Source organism: Phasianus colchicus, chromosome 32 (assembly GCF_987193195.1).
Source record: "Phasianus colchicus chromosome 32, bPhaCol1.hap1.1, whole genome shotgun sequence".
In the NCBI taxonomy this organism is placed as follows: domain Eukaryota; kingdom Metazoa; phylum Chordata; class Aves; order Galliformes; family Phasianidae; genus Phasianus; species Phasianus colchicus.
Genome location: NC_143467.1, coordinates 2,116,960 through 2,140,040, shown reverse-complemented (window position 1 = coordinate 2,140,040; position 23,081 = coordinate 2,116,960). Strand labels below are relative to the sequence as shown.

General features: G+C 59.4%; 1 protein-coding gene across 2 annotated transcripts in view; it reads right to left on the bottom strand.

Moving 5' to 3' along the window:
• Positions 1–2,119: 2,119 nt before the first annotated feature.
• Positions 2,120–23,081, bottom strand: part of PSENEN (presenilin enhancer, gamma-secretase subunit) — a 29,636-nt gene continuing 8,674 nt past the window's right edge. The window contains exons 3-4 of one of the 2 annotated variants that reach the window (XM_090128166.1): positions 20,603–20,707; positions 2,120–2,287 (exon numbers count right to left, since the gene is read on the bottom strand). In XM_090128166.1, the coding sequence (XP_089984292.1) occupies positions 2,148–2,287; positions 20,603–20,707 (245 nt within the window). In that variant the 3' untranslated portion in view covers positions 2,120–2,147. Of the gene's footprint in view, positions 2,288–6,957; positions 7,133–20,602; positions 20,708–23,081 lie in introns of those variants that run through there. The other variant, XM_090128165.1, reaches the window with a different exon arrangement.

Here is a 23,081-nt window from a genome sequence, read left to right as displayed (position 1 = left end):
GGCGGCAGCGCGGGAACGAATCCTATTGGTGGAAATGGAGATGGGGGGAAAGAAGTTATTAATTATTAACAGCGGTAACATCATTAATTAATCAGTTAACCCCGTACACACTCATTACAGCCCCCCCTCCCCCCCAGGGTCCTTAAGGACCCCTCATTATTAATTAATCCCCCCTCATATGGCTGTAAATACATGCATTAAAGACTTTCGATATTAATGAGCCTCAGTATTAATTAGAGCCCCTTATGAATATTAATTAACCCCACCCCAACATGAAGAACCTCCCCTATATTAAGAACTCCCCCCCCCTCCGTTATTAAGGAACCCTCCTATTAAGAACCCCCAGTATTAATTAGAGCCCCTCCCCAATAATAAGAACCCCCTCATGAATATTAATGAGGCTTCATTAATATTAATGACCCTCATACACAATATTAAGGACCTCTCCCCAAAATAACGATCCCCTCATTAATAAGGACCCCCCCCAATATTAATAACCCCCTCGTTAATAACGACCCCCCCCTTATTAATGACCTCCCCCACTATTAATGACCCCCCCATTAATAAGGACCTCCCCCCAAATTAATGAACCCCCCCATTAACAACGACCCCCCCCCTTATTAATGGCCTCCCCCACTATTAATGACCCCCCCCATTAATAAGGACCTCCTTCCAAATTAATGAACCCCCCCCATTAATAAGGACCCCCCAATTAATAAGGACCCCCCAAATTAAGGACCCCCCCACTATTAATGACCCCCCCATTAATAAGGACCTCCCCCCAAATTAATGACCCCCCCTCATTAATAAGGACCCCCCTATTAATAACGACCCCCCCCACCATTAATGACCCCCCAATCATTAATTACCCCATTATTAACGACCCCCCCACTATTAATGACCCCCCAATCATTAATTACCCCATTATTAACGACCCCCCCACTATTAATGACCCCCCAATCATTAATTACCCCATTATTAACGACCCCCCCACTATTAATGACCCCCCAATCATTAATTACCCCATTATTAATGACCCCCCCCCATCCATACCTGCATTTTCCTCCAGGTCCTCTTCGTGGGGGGGGGGCGCTGTGCTTTGGGGGGGGTCCCCATTTTTTTGGGGGGGGGGGGGCCATTTTTTGGGGGGGGGTCTCCTTTATTTGGGGGGGTCCCCATTTTGGGGGGGGGCCCATTTTTTGGGGGGGGGCCTCCTTTATTTGGGGGGGGGGATCTTGGGGGGGGTCTCCTTTATTTGGGGGGGGATTTGCGGGGGGGATCTTGGGGGGGGTCTCCTTTATTTGGGGGGGGGTCTGCTTTATTTGAGGGGGGGGTTTTGGGGGGGTCCCCATTTTTTGGGGGGGGCGTTTTGGGGGGGGTCTCCTTTATTTGGGGGGGTCCCCATTTTGGGGGGGGGCCCATTTTTTTGGGGGGGGACATTTTGGGGGGGGCCTCCTTTATTTGGGGGGGGGATTTTGGGGGGGGGATCTTGGGGGGGTCTCCTTTATTTGGGGGGGGGGATTTTGGGGGGGGTCTGCTTTATTTGAGGGGGGGGTTTCGGGGGGGTCCCCATTTTTTGGGGGGGGCGTTTTGGGGGGGGTCTCCTTTATTTGGGGGGGGTCCCCATTTTGGGGGGAGGGCCCATTTTTTTGGGGGGGGACATTTTGGGGGGGGGCCTCCTTTATTTGGGGGGGGGGATTTTGGGGGGGGATCTTGGGGGGGTCTACTTTATTTGGGGGGGGTCTGCTTTATTTGAGGGGGGGGTTTCGGGGGGGTCCCCATTTTTTGGGGGGGCGTTTTGGGGGGGGTCTCCTTTATTTGGGGGGGGTCCCCATTTGGGGGGGGGCATTTTGGGGGGGTCTCCTTTATTTGGGGGGGGGACATTTGGGGGGGTCCCCATTTTTGGGGGGGGCATTTGGGGGGGTCCGCAATTTGGGGGGGTCTCCTTTATTTGGGGGGGGGCTTCACATAATGGGGGGGGGCTTCAATTAACGTGGGGGGGGGTCTGGATTGGGGGGAGGCTTCATTTAATTTGGGGGGGGGCTTCAGTAAATGGGGGGGTGTTGGATTGGGGGGGGCTTCAATTAACGTGGGGGGGGGCCTGGATTGGGGGGGGGGGGGCATCATTTAATGTGGGGGGGGGGCTTTCAGGGGGTCCCGAGCGGCAGAGTGAAGGCCAGCCGTTCCCCCAAAGCCCCCCAGGCCCCCCGGCGGCTCTGAAAAGCCCCCACCCACAGCCCCAGCGCCAGCGCCCACAGCCCCACGCCCAGCGCCGAGCGCCGCACGTCTGCGGGGGGGCAACGGGGTCAGGGGGGGCACCCATAGGGACCCCATGGGGACCCAGAAACCCCAGAGGGACCCAGAAACCCCAGAGGGACCCCATAGGAACCCAGAAATCCCATAGGGACCCCATAGACCCCAGAGGAACTCAGAAACCCCATAGGGACCCCATAGGGACCCAGAGGGACCCAGAAACCCCATAGGGACCCCATAGACCCCATAGGGACCCAGAAACCCCATAGGGACCCAGAGATCACATAGAAACCCCACAGGAACCCCATAGGGACCCAGAGACCCCATAGGGACCCCATAGGAACCCAGAGATCCCATAGAAACCCCAGAAACCCCATAGGGACCCCAGAAACCCCATAGGGACCCCACAGGGACCCCATGGGAACCCAGAAACCCCATAGGGACCCCAGAAACCCCATAGGGACCCAGAAACCCCATAGGGACCCCATAGGAACCCAGAGATCCCATAGAAACCCCAGAAACCCCATAGGGACCCCAGAAACCCCATAGGGACCCCACAGGGACCCCATGGGAACCCAGAAACCCCATAGGGACCCCAGAAACCCCAGAGGGACCCCAGAGGGACCCAGAAACCCCATAGGAACCCCAGAAACCCCATAGGGACCCCAGAGGGACCCAGAAACCCCATAGGAACCCCACAGGGACCCCATGGGGACCCAGAAACCCCAGAGGGACCCCAGAAACCCCATAGACCTCAGAGGGACCCAGAAACCCCATAGGGACCCCATAGACCCCATAGGGACCCAGAAACCCTATAGGGACCCCATAGATTTCAGAGGGACCCAGAAACCCCATAGGGACCCCAGAGGGACCCAGAGATCCCATAGAAACCCCAGAAACCCCATAGGGACCCAGAAACCCCATAGGGACCCCATAGACCCCATAGGGACCCAGAAACCCCATAGGGACCCAGAGATCACATAGAAACCCCACAGGAACCCCATAGGGACCCAGAGACCCCATAGGGACCCCATAGGGACCCAGAAACCCCATAGGGACCCCATAGGGACCCAGAGATCCCATAGAAACCCCAGAAACCCCATAGGGACCCAGAAACCCCATAGGGACCCCATAGACCCCACAGGGACCCAGAAACCCCATAGGGACCCCATAGGGACCCCATAGACCTCAGAGGGACCCAGAAACCCCACAGGGACCCAGAGATCCCATAGAAATCCCATAGGGACCCCATAGGGACCCAGAAACCCCACAGGGACCCCATAGGGACCCCATAGGGACCCAGAGATCCCATAGAAACCCCATAGGGACCCCATAGGGACCCCATAGACCCCAGAGGGACCCAGAAACCCCATAGGGACCCCATGGACCCCAGAGGGACCCAGAAACCCCATAGGGACCCCATAGACCCCAGAGGGACCCAGAAACCCCATAGGGACCCAGAAATCCCATAAAAACCCCATAGACCCCAGAGGGACCCAGAAATCCCATAGGGACCCCATAGACCTCAGAGGGATCCAGAAACCCCATAGGGACCCCAGAGGGACCCAGAAACCCCATAGACCCCATAGGGACCCAGAAACCCTATAGGGACCCCATAGGGACCCAGAAATCCCATAGAAACCCCATAGACCTCAGAGGGACCCAGAAACCCCATATGGACCCCATAGGGACCCCATAGACCTCAGAGGGACCCAGAAACCCCATAGGGACCCAGAAACCCCATAGGGACCCCATAGGGACCCAGAAACCCCAGAGGGACCCCATAGACGCCATAGGAACCCATAGGAAAAGCCCCCACCCACAGCCCCACGCCCAGCGCCGAGCGCCGCACGTCTGCGGGGGGGCAACGGGGTCAGGGGGGGGCACCCATAGGGACCCCATGGGGACCCAGAAACCCCATAGGGACCCCAGAAACCCCATAGGGACCCAGAAACCCCATAGGGACCCCATAGGGACCCAGAAACCCCATAGGAACCCAGAGATCACATAGAAACCCCATAGACCCCAGAGGGACCCCAGAAGGACCCAGAAATCCCATAGGAACCCCATAGAAACCCCAGAGGGACCACATAGACCCCATAGGGACCCAGAAACCTCATAGGGACCCAGAAACCCCATAGGGACCCCATGGGGACCCAGAGATCCCATAGGGACCCCACAGACCTCAGAGGGAACCAGAAACCCCATAGGGACCCAGAAATCCCATAGATACCCCATAGACCCCAGAGGGACCCAGAAATCCCATAGATACCCCATAGACCCCAGAGGGACCCAGAAATCCCATAGATACCCCATAGACCCCAGAGGGACCCAGAAATCCCATAGATACCCCATAGACCCCAGAGGGACCCAGAAACCCCATAGGGACCCCATAGGGACCCCATAGACCTCAGAGGGACCCAGAAACCCCATAGGGACCCAGAAACCCCATAGGGACCCCATAGGGACCCAGAAACCCCATAGGGACCCCATAGACCCCAGAGGGACCCAGAAACCCCATAGGGACCCAGAAACCCCATAGGGACCCCAGAGGGACCCAGAAACCCCATAGGGACCCCATAGACCTCAGAGGGAACCAGAAACCCCATAGGGACCCAGAAATCCCATAGATACCCCATAGACCCCAGAGGGACCCAGAAACCCCATAGGGACCCCATAGGGACCCAGAAACCCCACAGGGACCCAGAAACCCCATAGGGACCCCAGAGACCCCAGAGGGACCCAGAAACCCCAGAGGGACCCCATAGGGACCCCATAGACCTCAGAGGGACCCAGAAACCCCATAGGGACCCCATAGACACCAGAGGGACCCAGAAACCCCATAGAAACCCCATAGACCCCAGAGGGACCCAGAAACCCCATAGGAACCCAGAGATCCCATAGAAACCCCACAGGAACCCCATAGGGACCCAGAGATCCCATAGGGACCCCATAGCGACCCCATAGACCTCAGACGGACCCAGAAACCCCATAGGGACCCCATAGGGACCCCATAGACCTCAGAGGGACCCAGAAACCCCATACGGACCCAGAAACCCCATAGGGACCCCATAGGGACCCAGAAACCCCATAGGGACCCCATAGACGCCATAGGAACCCATAGGAAAAGCCCCCACCCACAGCCCCACGCCCAGCGCCGAGCGCCGCACGTCTGCGGGGGGGCAACGGGGTCAGGGGGGGGCACCCATAGGGACCCCATGGGGACCCAGAAACCCCATAGGGACCCCAGAAACCCCATAGGGACCCAGAAACCCCATAGGGACCCCATAGGAACCCAGAGATCCCATAGAAACCCCAGAAACCCCATAGGGACCCCATAGACCTCAGAGGGACCCAGAAACCCCAGAGGGACCCCATAGGGACCCAGAGGGACCCAGAAACCCCATAGGGACCCCATAGACCTCAGAGGGACCCAGAAACCCCAGAGGGACCCCATAGACCCCATAGGGACCCAGAAACCCCATAGGGACCCCATAGACCTCAGAGGGACCCAGAAACCCCACAGGGACCCAGAGATCCCATAGAAACCCCATAGGGACCCCATAGGGACCCAGAGACCCCATAGGGACCCCATAGGGACCCCCTAGGGACCCAGAAACCCCATAGGAACCCCACAGGGACCCCATGGGGACCCAGAAACCCCAGAGGGACCCCAGAAACCCCATAGACCTCAGAGGGACCCAGAAACCCCATAGGGACCCCATAGACCCCATAGGGACCCAGAAACCCTATAGGGACCCCATAGATTTCAGAGGGACCCAGAAACCCCATAGGGACCCCAGAGGGACCCAGAGATCCCATAGAAACCCCAGAAACCCCATAGGGACCCAGAAACCCCATAGGGACCCCATAGACCCCATAGGGACCCAGAAACCCCATAGGGACCCAGAGATCACATAGAAACCCCACAGGAACCCCATAGGGACCCAGAGACCCCATAGGGACCCCAGAGGGACCCAGAAGCCCCATAAGGACCCCATAGGGACCCAGAGATCCCATAGAAACCCCAGAAACCCCATAGGGACCCAGAAACCCCATAGAAACCCCAGAAACCCCATAGGGACCCAGAAACCCCATAGGGACCACATAGAAACCCCATAGACCTCAGAGGGACCCAGAAACCCCACAGGGACCCAGAGATCCCATAGAAACCCCATAGGGACCCCACAAGGACCCCCAGACCCCATAGGAACCCATAGGAAAAGCCCCCACCCACAGCCCCAGCGCCAGCGCCCACAGCCCCACGCCCAGCGCCGAGCGCCGCACGTCTGCGGGGGGCAACGGGGTCAGGGGGGGCACCCACAGGGACCCCATGGGGACCCAGAAACCCCATAGGGACCCCAGAAACCCCATAGGGACCCAGAAACCCCATAGGGACCCAGAAACCCCATAGGGACCCCATAGGGACCCAGAAACCCCATAGGAACCCCACAGCAACCCCATGGGGACCCAGAAACCCCATAGGGACCCCAGAAACCCCATAGGGACCCCATAGACCCCATAGGGACCCAGAAACCCCATAGGGACCCCATAGACCTCAGAGGGACCCAGAAACCCCATAGGGACCCCATAGGGACCCAGAGGGACCCAGAAACCCCATAGGGACCCCATAGACCTCAGAGGGACCCAGAAACCCCATAGGGACCCCATAGACCCCATAGGGACCCAGAAACCCCATAGGGACCCCATAGACCTCAGAGGGACCCAGAAACCCCACAGGGACCCAGAGATCCCATAGAAACCCCATAGGGACCCCACAAGGACCCCCAGACCCCATAGGAACCCATAGGAAAAGCCCCCACCCACAGCCCCAGCGCCAGCGCCCACAGCCCCACGCCCAGCGCCGAGCGCCGCACGTCTGCGGGGGACAACGGGGTCAGGGGGGGCACCCATAGGGACCCCATGGGGACCCAGAGATACCATAGGGACCCCAGAAACCCCATAGGGACCCAGAAACCCCATAGGGACCCCAGAAACCCCATAGGGACCCAGAAACCCCATAGGGACCCCACAGGGACCCCATGGGAACCCAGAAACCCCATAGGGACCCCAGAAACCCCAGAGGGACCCCAGAAACCCCAGAGGGACCCCAGAGGGACCCAGAAACCCCATAGGAACCCCAGAAACCCCATAGGGACCCCAGAGGGACCCAGAAACCCCATAGGAACCCCACAGGGACCCCATGGGGACCCAGAAACCCCAGAGGGACCCCAGAAACCCCATAGACCTCAGAGGGACCCAGAAACCCCATAGGGACCCCATAGACCCCATAGGGACCCAGAAACCCTATAGGGACCCCATAGATTTCAGAGGGACCCAGAAACCCCATAGGGACCCCAGAGGGACCCAGAGATCCCATAGAAACCCCAGAAACTCCATAGGGACCCAGAAACCCCATAGGGACCCCATAGACCCCATAGGGACCCAGAAACCCCATAGGGACCCAGAGATCACATAGAAACCCCACAGGAACCCCATAGGGACCCAGAGACACCATAGGGACCCCATAGGGACCCAGAAACCCCATAGGGACCCCATAGGGACCCAGAGATCCCATAGAAACCCCAGAAACCCCATAGGGACCCAGAAACCCCATAGGGACCCCATAGACCCCACAGGGACCCAGAAACCCCATAGGGACCCCGTAGGGACCCCATAGACCTCAGAGGGACCCAGAAACCCCAGAGGGACCCCATAGACCCCATAGGGACCCAGAAACCCCATAGGGACCCAGAAACCCCATAGGGACCCCATAGACCCCATAGGGACCCAGAAACCCCATAGGGACCCCATAGACCTCAGAGGGACCCAGAAACCCCACAGGGACCCAGAGATCCCATAGAAACCCCATAGGGACCCCACAGAAACCCCATAGGGACCCCATAGGGACCCAGAGACCCCATAGGGACCCCATAGACCCCATAGGGACCCCATAGACCCCATAGGGACCCATAGGAAAAGCCCCCACCCACAGCCCCACGCCCAGCGCCGAGCGCCGCACGTCTGCGGGGGGGCAACGGGGTCAGGGGGGGCACCCACAGGGACCCCATGGGGACCCAGAGATCCCATAGAAACCCCAGAAACCCCATAGGGACCCAGAAACCCCATAGGGACCCCATAGGGACCCAGAAACCCCATAGGAACCCAGAGATCACATAGAAACCCCATAGACCCCAGAGGGACCCCAGAAGGACCCAGAAATCCCATAGGAACCCCATAGAAACCCCAGAGGGACCACATAGACCCCATAGGGACCCAGAAACCTCATAGGGACCCAGAAACCCCATAGGGACCCCATGGGGACCCAGAGATCCCATAGGGACCCCATAGACCTCAGAGGGAACCAGAAACCCCATAGGGACCCAGAAATCCCATAGATACCCCATAGACCCCAGAGGGACCCAGAAATCCCATAGATACCCCATAGACCCCAGAGGGACCCAGAAACCCCAGAGGGACCCCATAGGGACCCCATAGACCTCAGAGGGACCCAGAAACCCCATAGGGACCCAGAAACCCCATAGGGACCCCATAGGGACCCAGAAACCCCATAGGGACCCCATAGACCCCAGAGGGACCCAGAAACCCCATAGGGACCCAGAAACCCCATAGGGACCCCAGAGGGACCCAGAAACCCCATAGGGACCCCATAGACCTCAGAGGGACCCAGAAACCCCATAGGGACCCAGAAATCCCATAGATACCCCATAGACCCCAGAGGGACCCAGAAATCCCATAGATACCCCATAGACCCCAGAGGGACCCAGAAACCCCAGAGGGACCCCATAGGGACCCCATAGACCTCAGAGGGACCCAGAAACCCCATAGGGACCCAGAAACCCCATAGGGACCCCATAGGGACCCAGAAACCCCATAGGGACCCCATAGACCCCAGAGGGACCCAGAAACCCCATAGGGACCCAGAAACCCCATAGGGACCCCAGAGGGACCCAGAAACCCCATAGGGACCCCATAGACCTCAGAGGGACCCAGAAACCCCATAGGGACCCAGAAATCCCATAGATACCCCATAGACCCCAGAGGGACCCAGAAATCCCATAGATACCCCATAGACCCCAGAGGGACCCAGAAACCCCAGAGGGACCCCATAGGGACCCCATAGACCTCAGAGGGACCCAGAAACCCCATAGGGACCCAGAAACCCCATAGGGACCCCATAGGGACCCAGAAACCCCATAGGGACCCCATAGACCCCAGAGGGACCCAGAAACCCCATAGGGACCCAGAAACCCCATAGGGACCCCAGAGGGACCCAGAAACCCCATAGGGACCCCATAGACCTCAGAGGGAACCAGAAACCCCATAGGGACCCAGAAATCCCATAGATACCCCATAGACCCCAGAGGGACCCAGAAATCCCATAGATACCCCATAGACCCCAGAGGGACCCAGAAACCCCATAGGGACCCCATAGGGACCCAGAAACCCCACAGGGACCCAGAAACCCCATAGGGACCCCAGAGACCCCAGAGGGACCCAGAAACCCCAGAGGGACCCCATAGGGACCCCATAGACCTCAGAGGGACCCAGAAACCCCATAGGGACCCCATAGACCTCAGAGGGACCCAGAAACCCCATAGGGACCCCATAGACACCAGAGGGACCCAGAAACCCCATAGAAACCCCATAGACCCCAGAGGGACCCAGAAACCCCATAGGAACCCAGAGATCCCATAGAAACCCCACAGGAACCCCATAGGGACCCAGAGATCCCATAGGGACCCCATAGCGACCCCATAGACCTCAGACGGACCCAGAAACCCCATAGGGACCCCATAGGGACCCCATAGACCTCAGAGGGACCCAGAAACCCCATACGGACCCAGAAACCCCATAGGGACCCCATAGGGACCCAGAGATCCCATAGAAACCCCATAGGGACCCCATAGTGACCCAGAAACCCCACAGGGACCCAGAGATCCCATAGAAACCCCATAGGGACCCAGAAACCCCATAGAAACCCCATAGCAACCCCATAGCAACCCCATAGACCTCAGAGGGACCCAGAAACCCTATAGGAACCCCAGAAACCCCATAGAAACCCCATAGACCTCAGAAGGACCCAGGAACCCCACAGAAACCCCACAGAAACCCCACAGAAACCCCACAGAAACCCCATAGGGACCCAGAGATCCCATAGAAACCCCATAGAAACCCCATAGAAACCCCATAGAAACCCCATAGAAACCCCATAGAAACCCCACAGACCAAAGAGGGACCCAAACAGCCCATAGACACCCATAGGAATCCCCTATAAACCCCCATAACCCCCCCAAATCCCCCATAAGCCTCCCCCAAATCCCCTATAAACCGCCCCATAGCCCCCCCAAATCCCCCATAACCCCCCTAAATCCCCCATAACCCCCCCCATAACCCCTATAACCCCCCCCAAATCCCCTATAACCCCCCATAACCCCATAGCCCCCCCCCAAATCCCCTATAACCCCCCATTACCCCATAACCCCCCGAAATCCCCCATAACCCCCCGAAATCCCCTACAATCCCCCCATAACCCCCCCAAATCCCCTATAAACCCCCCATAACCCCCCCATAACCCCCCCAAATCCCCCGTAACCCCCCATAACCCCCCCAAATCCCCTATAACCCCCCATAACCCCATAGCCCCCCCCCAAATCCCCTATAAAGCCCCCCCCCCCACGCACAGGCCTTGATGAGGGGCTGCTGCCCATACGGGGGGGCCACGAACGCCTCCCTGAAGAACCCCCCCAAATCCCATATAACCCCCCCATAACCCCCCCAAATCCCATATAACCCCCCCAAATCCCCTATAACCCCCCATAACCCCCCCAAAATCCCCTATAAACCCCCCCCAAATCCCCCATAAAGCCCCCATAACCCCCCCAAATCCCCCCCAAATCCCCTATAACCCCCCAAATCCCCCATTACCCCCCCAAATCCCCCATAAACCCCCCAAATCCCCCATAAAGCCCCCCCAAATCCCCCATAAAGCCCCCCATAACCCCCCCAAATCCCCTATAAGCCCCCATAGGCCTCCCCCAAATCCCCTATAACCCCCCCATAACCCCATAGCCGCCCCCCCCAAATCCCCTATAACCCCCCCAAATCCCCCATAACCCCCCAAATCCCCTATAACCCCCCCAATCCCCTATAACCCCCCCCCACGCACAGGCCTTGATGAGGGGCTGCTGCAACCGCCCCAAATCCCCTATAAACCCCCCATAACCCCATAAGCCCCCCAAATCCCCTACAAACCCCCCCCAAATCCCCTACAAACCCCCCCATAAGCCCCCTAAATCCACCATAAACCCCCCCATAACCCCCCCAAATCCCCTACAAACCCCCCCAAATCCCCTACAAACCCCTCATAACCCCATAACCCCCCCAAATCCTCCATTACCCCCCAAATCCCCCATAAAGCCCCCCCAAATCCCCTATAACCCCCCCAAATCCCCCATAACCCCCCCAAATCCCCCATAACCCTCCAAATCCCCTACAAACCTCCCATAACCCCATAGCCCCCCCCAAATCCCCTATAAAGCCCCCCCCAAATCCCTTATAACCTCCCCAAATCCCCCATTACCCCCCCAAATCCCCCATAACCCCCCCATAACCGCCCCCAAATCCCCCATAGACCCCCCATAACCCCCCCAAATCCCCTACAAACCCCCCCATAACCCCATAGTCCCCCCCCAAATCCCCTATAACCCCCCATTACCCCATAGCCCCCCCAAAATCCCCCATAACCCCATAACCCCCCCAAATCCCCCATAAACCCCCCCCATAACCCCCCAAACCGCCCCCAAATCCCCTATAAAGCCCCCCATAAGCCCCCCAAATCCCCCATAAACCCCCAAATCCCCCCCAAATCCCCTATAAAGCCCCCCATAACCCCCCTATAACCCCCCCAAATCCCCTATAACCCCCCCATAACCCCATAGCCCCCCCCAAATCCCCTATAAAGCCCCCCCCAAATCCCTTATAACCTCCCCAAATCCCCCATAACCCCCCCATAACCCCCCCATAACCCCCCCCAAATCCCCTATAACCCCCCATAGCCCCCCCATAACCCCCCCAAATCCCCTACAAACCCCCCCAAATCCCCTATAACCCCCCCATAACCCCCGCAAATCCCATATAACCCCCCCAAATCCCCTATAACCCCCCATAACCCCCCCAAAATCCCCTATAAACCCCCCCAAATCCCCTATAAAGCCCCCATAAACCCCCAAATCCCCCATAAAGCCCCCCCCCAAATCCCCTATAAGCCCCCCCCCAAATCCCCTATAAAGCCCCCATAAACCCCCAAATCCCCTATAAACCCCCCCATAGCCCCCCCAAATCCCCTATAAACGCCCCCGTAGCCCCCCCAATCCCCTACAAACCCCCCAAATCCCCTATAACCCCCCATAACTCCCCCAAATCCCCTATAACCCCCCATAACCCCATAGCCCCCCCCCAAATCCCCTATAAGCCCCCCCCCCACGCACAGGCCTTGATGAGGGGCTGCTGCCCATACGGGGGGGCCACGAACGCCTCCCTGAAGAACCCCCCCATAACCCCCCCAAATCCCCTACAACCCCCCTAAATCCCCCATAAACCCCCCCATATCCCCCATATCCCCCCATAACCCCCCCAAATCCCCCATAAACCCCCCCATGACCCCCCAAACTGCCCCCAAATCCCCCATAAGCCCCCAAATCTCCTATAACCCCCCCAAATCCCCTACAAACCCCCTCATTACCCCATAACTCCCCGAAATCCCCCATAACCCCCCTAAATCCCCTACAATCCCCCCATAACCCCCCCAAATCCCCTATAAGCCCCCCAAATCCCCCATAACCCCCCCATAACTCCCCCAAATCCCCTACAAACCCCCCAAATCCCCCCCAAACCCCCTACAACCCCCCCAAATCCCCCATAACCCCCCCATATCCCCCCAAATCCCCTATAAACCCCCCATAACCCCCCCAAATCCCCTATAAGCCCCCCAAATCCCCTACAAACCCCCCATAACCCCCGCAAATCCCCCATAAACCCCCCCAGATCCCCCATTACCCCCCCAAATCCCCCATAAACCCCCCAAATCCCCCATAAAGCCCCCCCAAATCCCCCATAAAGCCCCCCATAACCCCCCCAAATCCCCTATAAGCCCCCATAGGCCTCCCCCAAATCCCCTATAACCCCCCCATAACCCCATAGCCGCCCCCCCCAAATCCCCTATAACCCCCCCAAATCCCCCATAACCCCCCAAATCCCCTATAACCCCCCCAATCCCCTATAACCCCCCCCCACGCACAGGCCTTGATGAGGGGCTGCTGCAACCGCCCCAAATCCCCTATAAACCCCCCATAACCCCATAAGCCCCCCAAATCCCCTACAAACCCCCCCCAAATCCCCTACAAACCCCCCCATAAGCCCCCTAAATCCACCATAAACCCCCCCATAACCCCCCCAAATCCCCTACAAACCCCCCCAAATCCCCTACAAACCCCTCATAACCCCATAACCCCCCCAAATCCTCCATTACCCCCCAAATCCCCCATAAAGCCCCCCCAAATCCCCTATAACCCCCCCAAATCCCCCATAACCCCCCCAAATCCCCCATAACCCTCCAAATCCCCTACAAACCTCCCATAACCCCATAGCCCCCCCCCAAATCCCCTATAAAGCCCCCCCCAAATCCCTTATAACCTCCCCAAATCCCCCATTACCCCCCCAAATCCCCCATAACCCCCCCATAACCGCCCCCAAATCCCCCATAGACCCCCCCATAACCCCCCCAAATCCCCTACAAACCCCCCCATAACCCCATAGTCCCCCCCCAAATCCCCTATAACCCCCCATTACCCCATAGCCCCCCCAAAATCCCCCATAACCCCATAACCCCCCCAAATCCCCCATAAACCCCCCCCATAACCCCCCAAACCGCCCCCAAATCCCCTATAAAGCCCCCCATAAGCCCCCCAAATCCCCCATAAACCCCCAAATCCCCCCCAAATCCCCTATAAAGCCCCCCATAACCCCCCTATAACCCCCCCAAATCCCCTATAACCCCCCCATAACCCCATAGCCCCCCCCCAAATCCCCTATAAAGCCCCCCCCAAATCCCTTATAACCTCCCCAAATCCCCCATAACCCCCCCATAACCCCCCCATAACCCCTATAACCCCCCCCAAATCCCCTATAACCCCCCATAGCCCCCCCATAACCCCCCCAAATCCCCTACAAACCCCCCCAAATCCCCTATAACCCCCCCATAACCCCCCCCAAATCCCCCATAAACCCCCACATAAGCCCCCCAAATCCCCCACAAATCCCCTATAAACCCCCCAAATCCCCTATAACCCCATAGCCCCCCCGCAAATCCCCTATAAAGCCCCCCCAATCCCCTATAAACCCCCCCCAAATCCCCTATAAGCTGCCCCCCAATCCCCTATAAACCCCCCCCCAATCCTCTATAAAGCCCCCCCCAAATCCCCTATAAGCCCCCCCAAATCCCCTATAAGCCCCCCCAAATCCCCTATAAGCCCCCATAGGCCTCCCCCAAATCCCCTATAAAGCCTCCCCCCCAAATCCCCTATAAAGCCCCCATAAACCCCCAAATCCCCCATAAAGCCCCCCCCAAATCCCCTATAAACCCCCCCATAGCCCCCCCAAATCCCCTATAAACGCCCCCGTAGCCCCCCCCAATCCCCTACAAACCCCCCAAATCCCCTATAACCCCCCATAACTCCCCCAAATCCCCCATAACCCCCCGCAAATTCCCCATAACCCCAGAGCTCCCCCCCAATCCCCTATAAAGCCCCCATAGCCCCCCCCCAAATCCCATATAACACCCCCAAATCCCCTATAACCCCCCATAACCCCATAATCCCCCCAAATCCCCTATAGCCCCCCCATAACCCCCCCAAATCCCCTATAAACCCCCCCCCAAATGCCCTATAACCCCCCCATAACCTCATAGCCCCCCCCCCAATCCCCTATAGCCCCCCCCCCACGCACAGGCCTTGATGAGGGGCTGCTGCCCATACGGGGGGGCCACGAACGCCTCCCTGAAGAACCCCCCCATAACCCCCCCAAATCCCCTACAACCCCCCTAAATCCCCCATAAACCCCCCCATATCCCCCATATCCCCCCATAACCCCCCCAAATCCCCCATAAACCCCCCCATGACCCCCCAAACTGCCCCCAAATCCCCCATAAGCCCCCAAATCTCCTATAACCCCCCCAAATCCCCTACAAACCCCCTCATTACCCCATAACTCCCCGAAATCCCCCATAACCCCCCTAAATCCCCTACAATCCCCCCATAACCCCCCCAAATCCCCTATAAGCCCCCCAAATCCCCCATAACCCCCCCATAACTCCCCCAAATCCCCTACAAACCCCCCAAATCCCCCCCAAACCCCCTACAACCCCCCCAAATCCCCCATAACCCCCCCATAACCCCTATAACCCCCCCCAAATCCCCTATAACCCCCCATAGCCCCCCCATAACCCCCCCAAATCCCCTACAAACCCCCCCAAATCCCCTATAAACCCCTCATAACCCCATAACCCCCCCAAATCCCCCATTACCCCCCCCAAATCCCCCATAACCCCCCCATAACCCCCCCAAATCCCCTATAAACCCCCCCCAAATGCCCTATAACCCCCCCATAACCCCATAACCCCCCCCCCAATCCCCTATAACCCCCCCCCAAATCCCCCATAAACCCCCCCATAACCCCCCCAAATCCCCTATAACCCCCCATAACCCCATAGCCCCCCCCCAAATCCCCTATAAAGCCCCCCCCAAATCCCTTATAACCTCCCCAAACCCCCTACAACCCCCCCCAAATCCCCCATAAACCCCCCCATAACCCCCCCCAAATCCCCTATAAACCCCCCCCAAATGCCCTATAACCCCCCCATAACCCCATAACCCCCCCAAATCCCCTACAACCCCCCCCAAATGCCCTATAACCCCCCATAACCCCATAACCCCCCCAAATCCCCTACAAACCCCCCCAAATCCCCTACAAACCCCTCATAACCCCATAACCCCCCCAAATCCCCCATTACCCCCCCAAATCCCCTATAACCCCTCCCAAATCCCCTAAAACCCCCCCAAATCCCCCCCAAATCCCCTACAAACCCCCCCAAATCCCATAAACCCCCCCATAACCCCCCCAAATCCCCTATAACCCCCCCATAACCCCATAGCCCCCCCCCCCAAATCCCCTATAAGCCCCCCCAAATCCCCTATAACCCCCCCCCCACGCACAGGCCTTGATGAGGGGCTGCTGCCCATACGGGGGGGCCACGAACGCCTCCCTGAAGAACCCCCCCATAACCCCCCCAAATCCCCTATAACCCCCCCATAACCCCTACAAACCCCCCCAAATCCCCTATAACCCCATAACCCCCTCAATCCCCTATAACTCCCCCATAACCCCATAGCCCCCCCCCCCAAATCCCCTATAAAGCCCCCCCCAAATCCCTTATAACCTCCGCAAATCCCCTATAAACCCCCCCATAACTCCCCCCAAATCCCCTATAACCCCCCCATAACCCCATAGCCCCCCCCCAAATCCCCTATAAAGCCCCCCCCAAATCCCTTATAACCTCCCCAAATCCCCCATAACCCCCCCATAACCCCTATAACCCCCCCCAAATCCCCTATAACCCCCCATAGCCCCCCCATAACCCCCCCAAATCCCCTACAAACCCCCCCAAATCCCCTATAAACCCCTCATAACCCCATAACCCCCCCAAATCCCCCATTACCCCCCCCAAATCCCCCATAACCCCCCCATAACCCCCCCAAATCCCCTATAAACCCCCCCCAAATGCCCTATAACCCCCCCATAACCCCATAACCCCCCCCCCAATCCCCTATAACCCCCCCCCAAATCCCCCATAAACCCCCCCATAACCCCCCCAAATCCCCTATAACCCCCCATAACCCCATAGCCCCCCCCCAAATCCCCTATAAAGCCCCCCCCAAATCCCTTATAACCTCCCCAAACCCCCTACAACCCCCCCCAAATCCCCCATAAACCCCCCCATAACCCCCCCCAAATCCCCTATAAACCCCCCCCAAATGCCCTATAACCCCCCCATAACCCCATAACCCCCCCAAATCCCCTACAACCCCCCCCAAATGCCCTATAACCCCCCATAACCCCATAACCCCCCCAAATCCCCTACAAACCCCCCCAAATCCCCTACAAACCCCTCATAACCCCATAACCCCCCCAAATCCCCCATTACCCCCCCAAATCCCCTATAACCCCTCCCAAATCCCCTAAAACCCCCCCAAATCCCCCCCAAATCCCCTACAAACCCCCCCAAATCCCATAAACCCCCCCATAACCCCCCCAAATCCCCTATAACCCCCCCATAACCCCATAGCCCCCCCCCCCAAATCCCCTATAAGCCCCCCCAAATCCCCTATAACCCCCCCCCCACGCACAGGCCTTGATGAGGGGCTGCTGCCCATACGGGGGGGCCACGAACGCCTCCCTGAAGAACCCCCCCATAACCCCCCCAAATCCCCTATAACCCCCCCATAACCCCTACAAACCCCCCCAAATCCCCTATAACCCCATAACCCCCTCAATCCCCTATAACTCCCCCATAACCCCATAGCCCCCCCCCCCAAATCCCCTATAAAGCCCCCCCCAAATCCCTTATAACCTCCGCAAATCCCCTATAAACCCCCCCATAACTCCCCCCAAATCCCCTATAACCCCCCCATAACCCCATAGCCCCCCCCCAAATCCCCTATAAAGCCCCCCCCAAATCCCTTATAACCTCCCCAAATCCCCCATAACCCCCCCATAACCCCTATAACCCCCCCCAAATCCCCTATAACCCCCCATAGCCCCCCCATAACCCCCCCAAATCCCCTACAAACCCCCCCAAATCCCCTATAAACCCCTCATAACCCCATAACCCCCCCAAATCCCCCATTACCCCCCCCAAATCCCCCATAACCCCCCCATAACCCCCCCAAATCCCCTATAAACCCCCCCCAAATGCCCTATAACCCCCCCATAACCCCATAACCCCCCCCCCAATCCCCTATAACCCCCCCCCAAATCCCCCATAAACCCCCCCATAACCCCCCCAAATCCCCTATAACCCCCCATAACCCCATAGCCCCCCCCCAAATCCCCTATAAAGCCCCCCCCAAATCCCTTATAACCTCCCCAAACCCCCTACAACCCCCCCCAAATCCCCCATAAACCCCCCCATAACCCCCCCCAAATCCCCTATAAACCCCCCCCAAATGCCCTATAACCCCCCCATAACCCCATAACCCCCCCAAATCCCCTACAACCCCCCCCAAATGCCCTATAACCCCCCATAACCCCATAACCCCCCCAAATCCCCTACAAACCCCCCCAAATCCCCTACAAACCCCTCATAACCCCATAACCCCCCCAAATCCCCCATTACCCCCCCAAATCCCCTATAACCCCTCCCAAATCCCCTAAAACCCCCCCAAATCCCCCCCAAATCCCCTACAAACCCCCCCAAATCCCATAAACCCCCCCATAACCCCCCCAAATCCCCTATAACCCCCCCATAACCCCATAGCCCCCCCCCCAAATCCCCTATAAGCCCCCCCAAATCCCCTATAACCCCCCCCCCACGCACAGGCCTTGATGAGGGGCTGCTGCCCATACGGGGGGGCCACGAACGCCTCCCTGAAGAACCCCCCCATAACCCCCCCAAATCCCCTATAACCCCCCCATAACCCCTACAAACCCCCCCAAATCCCCTATAACCCCATAACCCCCTCAATCCCCTATAACTCCCCCATAACCCCATAGCCCCCCCCCCCCAAATCCCCTATAAAGCCCCCCCCAAATCCCTTATAACCTCCGCAAATCCCCTATAAACCCCCCCATAACTCCCCCCAAATCCCCTATAACCCCCCCATAACCCCATAGCCCCCCCCCAAATCCCCTATAAAGCCCCCCCCAAATCCCTTATAACCTCCCCAAATCCCCCATAACCCCCCCATAACCCCTATAACCCCCCCCAAATCCCCTATAACCCCCCATAGCCCCCCCATAACCCCCCCAAATCCCCTACAAACCCCCCCAAATCCCCTATAAACCCCTCATAACCCCATAACCCCCCCAAATCCCCTACAAACCCCCCCAAATCCCCTACAAACCCCTCATAACCCCATAACCCCCCCAAATCCCCCATTACCCCCCCAAATCCCCTATAACCCCTCCCAAATCCCCTAAAACCCCCCCAAATCCCCCCCAAATCCCCTACAAACCCCCCCAAATCCCATAAACCCCCCCATAACCCCCCCAAATCCCCTATAACCCCCCCATAACCCCATAACCCCCCCCCAAATCCCCTATAAACCCCCCCAAATCCCCTATAACCCCCCCCACGCACAGGCCTTGATGAGGGGCTGCTGCCCATACGGGGGGGCCACGAACGCCTCCCTGAAGAACCCCCCCAAATCCCATATAACCCCCCCATAACCCCCCCAAATCCCCTATAACCCCCCATAACCCCATAATCCCCCCCAAATCCCCCATAACCCCCCCATAACCCCCCCAAATCCCCTATAAACTCCCCCCAAATCCCCTATAAAGCCCCCATAACCCCCCCAAATCCCATATAATCCCCCCCAAATCCCCTATAACCCCCCCATAGCCCCCCCCCCAAATCCCCTATAAGCCCCCAAATCCCCTACAACCCCCCCATAACCCCATAGCCCCCCCCCCAAATCCCCTATAGCCCCCCCACGCACAGGCCTTGATGAGGGGCTGCTGCCCATACGGGGGGGCCACGAACGCCTCCCTGAAGAACCCCCCCATAACCCCCCCAAATCCCCTACAAACCCCCCATAACCCCCCCAAATCCCCTATAACCCCCCCATAACCCCATAAGCCCCCCAAATCCCCTATAACCCCACCATAACCCCATAACCCTGCCCCAAATCCCATATAACACCCTCAAATCCCCTATAACCCCCCCATAACCCCATAATCCCCCCAAATCCCCTATAAACCCCCCCATAACTCCCCCAAATCCCATATAACCCCCCATAACCCCATAGCCCCCCCCCCAAATCCCCTATAAAACCCCCCCCCCCCACGCACAGGCCTCGATGAGGGGCTGCTGCCCATACGGGGGGGCCACGAACGCCTCCCTGAAGAACCCCCCCATAACCCCCCCAAATCCCCTATAACCCCCCATAGGCCTCCCCCAAATCCCCCATAACCCCCCCATAACCCCATAGCCCCCCCCCCAAATCCCCTATAAGCCCCCCCCCAAATCCCCTATAACCCCCCCCCCACGCACAGGCCTTGATGAGGGGCTGCTGCCCATACGGGGGGGCCACGAACGCCTCCCTGAAGAACCACAGCGCGTTCACCAGCCACAGGAACGGCAGCAGCGCGAAGCCGCCTGGGGGGGGGGGCAGAAATTAAGGGGGGGGGGCTTCTGTATGGTGGGGGGGGGGCAATTAAGGGGGGGGGGCCTCTAGGGGGGGGGATTAAGGGGGGGGGGCTTCTGGGGGGGGGGGAATTAAGCGGGGGGGCAGCAGCGCGAAGCCGCCTGGGGGCCGGGGGGGGAATTAGGGGGGGGGGCTTCTGGGGGGGGGGGTTCTGTATGGGGGGGGGGGAAATTAGGGGGGGGGGGGCTTCTGTATGGGGGGGGCAGCAGGGTGAAGCCGCCTGGGGGGGGGGGGGAAATTAAGGGGGGGGGCTTCTGGGGGGGGGGGGGGCTTCTGTATGGGGGGGGGCAGCAGCGCGAAGCCGCCTGGGGGGGGAAAATTAAGGGGGGGGGCTTCTGGGGGGGGAGGATTAAGGGGGGGGGGCTTCTGGGGGGTGGGGGGCTTCTGTATGGGGGGGGGGAAATTAGGGAGGGGGGGCTTCTGGGGGGAGGGGGCTTCTGTATGGGGGGGGGCAGCAGGGTGAAGCCGCCTGGGGGGGGGAAAATTAAGGGGGGGGGCTTCTGGGGGGGGGGCTTCTGGGCGGGGGGGGGTTCTGTATGGGGGGGAGGGAATTAAGGGGGGGGGGCTTCTGGGGGGGGGGCTTCTGTATGGGGGGGGGCAGCAGCGCGAAGCCGCCTGGGGGGGGGGGAATTAAGGGGGGGGGCTTCTGGGGGGGGGGATTAAGGGGGGGGGGGGCAGCTATGGGGCGGCTATGGGGCGCTGTGGGGCAGCTATGGGTCGCTATGGGTTGCAGTGGGGCAGCTATGGGTCGCTATGGGTCGCTATGGGTCGCAGTGGGGCAGCTATGGGGCAGCTATGGGTCGCAGTGGGGCAGCTATGGGGTGCAGTGGGGCGCTGTGGGGCAGCTATGGGTCGCTATGGGTTGTAGCGGGGCAGCTATGGGGCAGTTATGGGTCGCTGTGGGGCAGCTATGGGGCAGCTATGGGTCGCTATAGGTCGCTATGGGTCGCAGTGGGGCAGCTATGGGTCGCTATGGGTCGCAGTGGGGCAGCTATGGGTCGCAGTGGGGCAGCTATGGGGTGCAGTGGGGCGCTGTGGGGCAGCTATGGGTCGCTATGGGTTGTAGCGGGGCAGCTATGGGGCAGTTATGGGTCGCTGTGGGGCAGCTATGGGGCAGCTATGGGTCGCTATAGGTCGCTATGGGTCGCAGTGGGGCAGCTATGGGTCGCTATGGGTCGCAGTGGGGCAGCTATGGGTCGCAGTGGGGCAGCTATGGGGCAGCTATGGGTCGCAGTGGGGCAGTGGGGCAGCTATGGGTCGCTGTGGGGCAGCTACGGGGCGGCTATGGGTCACTGTAGGGCAGCTATGGGGCGGCTATGGGTCACTGAAGGGCAGCTATGGGGCAGCTATGGGGTGCTGTGGGGCAGCTATGGGGCGGCTATGGGGCAGCTATGGGTCGCTATGGGTCGCAGTGGGTTGCAGTGGGGCAGCTATGGGTCGCAGTGGGGCAGCTATGGGTCGCAGTGGGTCGCAGTGGGGCAGCTATGGGTCGCAGTGGGGCAGCTATGGGGCGCTGTGGGTCGCAGTGGGGCAGCTATGGGTCGCAGTGGGGCAGCTATGGGTCGCTATGGGTCGCTATGGGTCGCTATGGGTCGCTATGGGTCGCAGTGGGGCAGCTATGGGTCGCTATGGGGCGCTGTGGGTCGCTATGGGTCGCTATGGGGCGCAGTGGGGCAGCTATGGGTCGCTATGGGTCGCTATGGGGCGCAGTGGGGCAGCTATGGGTCGCTATGGGTCGCTATGGGGCGCAGTGGGGCAGCTATGGGTCGCTATGGGTCGCTATGGGGCGCAGTGGGGCAGCTATGGGTCACTATGGGTCGCTATGGGGCGCTATGGGGCGCTGTGGGGCGCTGTGGGGCAGCTATGGGTCGCTATGGGTTGTAGCGGGGCAGCTATGGGGCAGTTATGGGTCGCAGTGGGACAGCTATGGGGCAGCTATGGGTCGCAATGGGTCGCAGTGGGGCAGCTATGGGTCGCTATGGGTCGCAGTGGGGCAGCTATGGGGCAGCTATGGGTCGCAGTGGGTCGCAGTGGGGCAGCTATGGGTCGCAGTGGGGCAGCTATGGGTCACTATGGGTCACTATGGGGTGCTGTGGGGCAGCTATGGGTCGCTATGGGTTGTAGCGGGGCAGCTATGGGGCAGTTATGGGTCGCAGTGGGGCAGCTATGGGTCGCAGTGGGTCGCAGTGGGGCAGCTATGGGTCGCAGTGGGGCAGCTATGGGTCGCAGTGGGTCGCAGTGGGGCAGCTATGGGGCGCAGTGGGTCGCTGTGGGGCAGCTGTGGGTCGCTATGGGGTCGCTGTGGGGCAGCTATGGGTCGCAGTG